This window comes from Peromyscus maniculatus, chromosome 1 (assembly GCF_049852395.1).
Source record: "Peromyscus maniculatus bairdii isolate BWxNUB_F1_BW_parent chromosome 1, HU_Pman_BW_mat_3.1, whole genome shotgun sequence".
NCBI lineage: Eukaryota > Metazoa > Chordata > Mammalia > Rodentia > Cricetidae > Peromyscus > Peromyscus maniculatus.
The window spans coordinates 144,132,650-144,138,937 of NC_134852.1; the positions used below are offsets into that span (position 1 = coordinate 144,132,650).

The window sequence follows — 6,288 nt, forward strand, 5'->3', positions numbered from 1 at the left end:
ACTTCTTAGGTGTGAGGACTTTACCGTGTCTTTGTTAGAGTGCTCTTGGGTCTGCTTCCTGTTTGTGATTACATAGTCTACTGGATTGCAGGGGCAGCTTTGCCATCATTGTGTATAAACGTGGGAGAAGGGCAGCTTAGGTGAAGTAACGTTGTGCTGTCTTTAGCCTAAGAATGATGAAGCTACACCGGCTGCTGATTCTTCACCTAATCTTAATCGAGAAGAAGTGATCAAACTCCTTAGTATATTTGAGTCTCGTCTGTCATTCCTTCTCCTTCAATCCATCAAACTGCTGTCATCCTCTAAAAGGAAAATGAGGTAAATTACTTGCTTACTTATTGAACCTTCTTTGCTAACACGTCACCTATGTAAAGAACATGAGTTCTCTCGACTGATCTAAAGAACAGGTAGGTTGCATTTTTTATGTTATGTGTGGAAAATGCAAAATTTTGAAGTACTATTCCTTGTTAGGTATATTCATATGCATATGCATAGGATAAATACAATATTGGAGAGACAAGTAGCCCTGGAATGAAGACCCTAAATTGTAGTAACTCTTACAAGCATGTCTTTGATGTGAATTCAGTGCTCTGATGTGGATCCTGAGGGCCAGTTGCTAGAGTCTCTAAGGCTGGGATGTTGAGGAGGAGAGAAGAATGAGGAGTGCACAGCCAGAGATCCCGGTTCCTCTGCTGATGTGTACAGTGTGCTCTTTCACCGGAGCTGTTCTTTTGGCATCAGTAACTTGAAATTGAGTACCAAGTACTTCATCAGGAGCATGATAAAAAACACAAGTGTAGTCTAGCCCATATTACAAAACAGGGGAAATAGATAAAAGTAAAAGAAAATGCACCCACATACATCATTGTTACTAGTTAAGTCTGTCTTACCATTTTATCCTGGGATACAGGTAATTTTTGTCTTATATTTTAAGACTGTTATGTGTGACTGTTGTGAGCTTTGACAGCATTCAGCATTCTAGAAGTTTCACAGCTATGACACAACACAGCCCATCACTCCATAAATGCTTCTTGCTGACATTAAGCAAGCTGATCTTGTTCAGTGTCTGAGTTTTCTCTTAGTGCCTCTCTCATTCACAGTGGTCATTTCAAGCCCCCATAAGATAGCCCCTCGCTATCATCTCTGCCCTGCTTCCTAGTCTCTGCTTCTTACCCTGTGCTGTTATTTGTGCAGAAGTGTTGAAAACTGCTCATCTGTTAGGACAACAGTCTGGTTTGGTCGGTCTCAGAGGATTCACCTGACAGGTGTTGAGTTCATTTTTATAAGCTACAGTTGAGAATTTCTTCTTGCCATGGCAACCTTCTGTATACCACAGGATGCAAGTTCTAACAATAGTAGATGCCCATAGTTAAAATTCCACCTCTGAAGTTTTAGTTAGCTGTAGTCAACTCTAGTTCAAAATATTAAATGAAAAATTTCAGAAGTAAACAGCTCATAGATGTTGTGCACCATTCTGCATAGCCTGATGAAGTACATGCTGTCTTAGGATGTAAATTATTCCTTTGACCACCATATCTACACCATACACACTATTAGTCTACCTGTTAGTCATTTAGTAGCCTGCTTGATGATCGTGTTATATATATAGTACTGGTGGCCTGTATTCATGTAACATCTGTCTGTCTTCATAATGGCCCCAAATCATGAGAGGGTGATGATGCTGACAATTTGAATATGCCAGCTTTAAGAGAAATGGACCAAAAGTTCTCAGTAAAGAAAGAAAACAGCTGGGCAGTGGTGGTACACCTCTTTAATCCTCGCACTCAGGAACAGAAAACCTTTTTTGGTTTTGAAAAACCAAAAAAAGAAAAAAAAAGGAAAGAAAACAGATAAGTGCTGGGGGTTACTAATATCTATGGTAATATTGCTAATCCTTGATTATGTTTACTATGAGCTCGGTTTATCATTGGGGGGGGGATACTATATATGGGGTTCAGGATACCTAGTTTCAGGATCTACCCAGTGTTAGAAGGTCCCTCCCTGACTAGGGACGGGGTACATTTATACATTTAGGGTGAGGTAGGTCTGTGGAAGGTGATTCCTTACATCTACTGTACCCTTAGCTTTGTCCTGTCTTTCACACCATACCTCAGAGAGACTGACTTCACACACACTGGGCACTGCCACCCGCATTCCATACTGCGTCTCCTCCCATGCTCTCATTCTGTTTGGGAAGGGAGGACTGGGGAGCCAAGACTTAGTTGCTTGGTGCACACCTCAGTGTTAGATTCACCGCTTCTGAGTAACGTTCTCTCTCCCAAGGAGATCTTTTTTGGGGGGAAGTCTTAAGTATGCGGCAAGTTATGTTAGTATGTTCACTACAGTTTAGCACATGTAACCATCTTTTTGAAGAACCAGAAAGCAGAGTAAATAACACCTGTATAGAAGGGACTCTTGGCTTTTATTGCCTAAAAACTAATTGCAGGTAGGTTTTTAAGATTTACTGTTGTGTCCACAAGGTGGCAGTATATATAAGATCATGTGAGCTAATTCAATGATTTTTCATAAATCAGTGGTTTGAGTGATTGGCTGACAGGTGGTAATTTGAGTCTTTTGTTATGTTTTATATCACAATTGTCCTATGTGTGACCTAAATAAGTTTTATTTCTGATCAGGTTATTAATGTTGAAGAAAAATTATTTGGTTTTTCAAGGCAGTTGATCTATGTAGCCCTGGCTGTCCCAAACTCATTCTGTAGACCAGGCTGGCCTCAGAGATCCACCTGCCTCTGCCTCCTGAGTGCTGGGATTAAAGGCATGAACCATCACACCCAGCTAGTTTAGATTAAATTTTTTAATCTAAAGTTTTTATGCAGACTGCATGTCTTTTGAGCTGATTTGTGTTTTCAGATTTGCTAAGCAACAGAGACATGATAGTGTGGCAGGTTTGCAGCAGAGCACTGTGGTTACTAAGTCAGTGACTTGGTTGTGTTTTACTCATGTACAGGTGAAAACAGCTAATAATTGCATTGAAATTTGAAAGAAGCAGACCTAGTTCTCTCCTTTGAGAGTAAAGGAGGTCAGAGTGTGACTGTGACCGAATGTTATTAGTTTATTTTGACTGCTATTTCTCCCTTAGCCTGAGGCTGAGAAAGTGGGCTTAATCATTGAAAAGCAAGCCTAACTTAAGTTCCCAGTAATTACAGTGAAATCTAAAAAATTAAGATAAATTTCTTTTTGAAAATTTCCATTTTTAAGCTGTTGAGTGTGCTTCATGATATGACAACTATGTAGGTGCTATTGGACAAAATGTAAATTTTGTTTATTAAGTTGCAAAGAATCTATTCTACTTTGGGTTAAGAATTGAGCTTTTCTTCTCCCTTACTTTAGTATTCACTGCTGTAGCAGAGTAGGGCCTCCCTCGACATTTTGGAGGCGTTAGGATTTGAGATGAAAAGCTATAAAAAGTAGTCTCTGGGAATCCTGGAGCCCTTTCTTGTAGTACAGAGAACAAATGAATAACTTCATGGACTGTCCAGAGACAAATACATTAAGTATTTAGTTGAGTAAAATGGTAGGTAAGGCAAATCAGCTAATTATCTTAAGAGGAAAAGGATTTGTTTGACATGGTGGAGCCTGTGAACAGTGACTTTAGTTCAGTGGGTAGCAAGAGGTTAAGAAAAAGCATGAGCTGTACAAATGGGAAGAAGTTGAATTGGGAGTCTGAGACCAGAGCGCAACTGCTGGTTGGGATGTGGGTTGGTGAGTAGAAGAATGGCCACCTAGCCTCCCCGTGCCCTCACCAGCCGCAACTCCCACTCTCCTCTCTTGAAGGCATATATTCTTTGACCATGTTTTCATGGTCGCTCACTGTGCCTTCTCCCAGTGCCCCTGCCACTGAGGCGGTGGTCTGTGTGTGTTTCACTGAGCAGTCACAGGGAAGTGCAGCTGCTCTATAAAGTGCCTGTTGTTTCTGACCTCTCCCTCTGTCCCCTTCACCTGTCTGTTTAGCTCTAGCAGTAACACTGAAGAAGATACAGTCCTCCAAACCAACAAGCAGATTTATTCTCAGCTTTTGAGAGCAACTGCCAACAGAAACTCAACTCTGCTGGAAAGAATTGAAGTCATCATCTGTTTGCTGGAGCAGCTTGCCTCTGGGAGCAGCGGGTCAAGTGGCGGTGCTGTCCCGTGACCCAAAGTTGTACCTGAGGACTCTGTCAGTGCCTTCCCAACCCAGAGCTGTTCTGTCTACTCGGTGCTGAGTCTTATTAAATATGAGGAGATGCCATTTAAACAGGTCCACAGTGGAGACTCGTTTCCCACAGCAGGCAGAGGACGTGGGTTGTTTTGGCTTCTTCCTTTGAAAGGTGAAAAACCAGAATGGAACCAAAAGCTTCCCAGTGTATTTCCTAGAAACGTACATGGTTCCTCCGTGATAGCACACTTCCTATGATGAGATTACACTTGCAAATAGTCTTCAGTATGTTAAACCACCAGGTGGAAGATGAGATTATTTTGGATAAAATGTTACTTTGGCTAAGAAAACTTATCCAAGTGACTTGACGGGTTCAAATGGCTAGTAGAAACTCTGCACATCAGCATTTCCTTCTAAATTGCACAAAAAGTATACCCTCTAAGCTGTGGTGCAGGATTTTTCGAAGACTGGTAATTGTGCAGGTCTCTATTCAGTGCATGTTCCAAAAGGACTCACTTTTTTTTTGACTTTATGTGACATTGGTAAAGAATAGGTACTATCTATCATTTTTTTTCATTTTAAACTTGAAACTGTGAATAAGGTAAGAGAACTATTTTGAATAAATAAGCTATTTATTTAACATACCTTGGTATTTCCCACTTGCATTCTTCACATTGCTGTGATTTGATTTGCTTGTGATTAGCAAAACTTGACGAAGTACAACCTAGATAATAATGTTCAAGGTAAAGGTCTGCCACCCATTCATGCTCCTGGAACATTCTGCTTGTGCCATGCTGCTCTAAGGATCTTGCCCACTTGCATGCCTTCATCCTCTCCCGTTACCAAAGCTGACTGCATTTGGGGCTCTGACCAATAGTTTCAAGGAAGTGTGCAGCACGTAAATCAAGCAGACTCTTCTGCTTGGGTGACACTCTGGTGTCCAGTCACTGTGCAGCCTCTCCCACACCAGCCACGCCTGCAGCTATGGGTTTCTCTCACTTCAGCTGGCCTCCATTGCAGCAAAGGCAGATTCTCTAGCCATTTGTCTAGTTCTTGTTTGGTTTGCATTGTCCTTGGAGCACATTTTCGTCTGTTTACAAGAATTAATCACTGAAACCCTTAAAGTTTTGGTGAAATTGTAAAGCTTTTGAACCAACTCAGCAGTCCCATTTCAGGACTACTGTGTTCCCTTGCCCTTGCAGTGAGTGTGAACACAGTAACACACAGCCCTTTGTTGACCTGGCTGCTTCCACTGAGCATAGCACCTCTGGAGCAGATGAACTCATCAGGATTTCCCCCTGCTTCCCTAGAAATGAGCTGGGATGTTGGGACTGCTTGTCTCCTAGCCCTTCTCCTCAGCTGAAAAGCCTTCAGATCGAAGGAAGATGGTTTTTAACCAAGGAAGTAGGAATTTGGCTCTTTCCCTTGTCATAGCAATAACATGAAAATTTCTGCAGGAAAAAATAAAGCATCCTTCTCAAATGTGTTGTAATTACTTATGTTGGTTTAAATTAAAGTTTCCTGAAGTACATGTGTTTTAGCTGTTCCTTTAGAAGACTCTGTGGCCTGACCACTCAGGTTTCTGAACCTTGTTCAGTTAATTTCATTGTCCAGATACCATCGTTATATGACAGTGGCTTTGTGTGTTAAGAAGTTGTAAGCCAGCTGGACGGTGATACACACCTTCAGTCTGCAGAGGCAGGCCAACCTGGTCTCTAGAGTGAGGTCCAAGAAAGCCAGGGCTACACAGAGAAACCCTGTCTTGAAAAAAAAAAAAAAATTCATAATCCCTATTGTGTAGAAGATAAAGGATAATGCCTGTCCTAGATTAGGATAATTAGTTACCCATCTAGCTTCCAGAGCCCTGTTGTGGTGTGGCCTGGCCTGCAGGACATAATTAAGTATTCACTGCTTTGCAGGGAGAGAAGACCACCAAGCCATTTAGGGTGAGCCAGAAAGGCCATGCATTCAAAGCCACAGCCAGTTGGGGTGAGCTGTGTGCACAGACAAGTTGCATTTGGCAGCAGGAGGCAGCCACTGCAGAGTGCAGAGATGTAGGTCTGTCTGTTGTGCCAGACAGACAAGACTAAGACACATTGGGACCTTTGGTTCATGTCAAATGTTAAACACGTC

General features: G+C 41.9%; 1 protein-coding gene across 4 annotated transcripts in view; it reads left to right on the top strand.

Annotated features, from left to right (window-relative positions):
• Positions 1-4,799, top strand: part of Edrf1 (erythroid differentiation regulatory factor 1) — a 36,145-nt gene extending 31,346 nt beyond the window's left edge. For 2 of the 4 annotated variants that reach the window (XM_042285076.2, XM_006976942.4), the window contains 2 exons: positions 167-318; positions 3,972-4,799. In XM_042285076.2, the coding sequence (XP_042141010.1) occupies positions 167-318; positions 3,972-4,152 (333 nt within the window). In that variant the 3' untranslated portion in view covers positions 4,153-4,799. The remainder of the gene's footprint in view (positions 1-166; positions 319-3,971) is intronic. The other 2 variants (XM_006976941.4, XM_006976943.4) reach the window with 1 other exon arrangement.
• Positions 4,800-6,288: the final 1,489 nt, after the last annotated feature.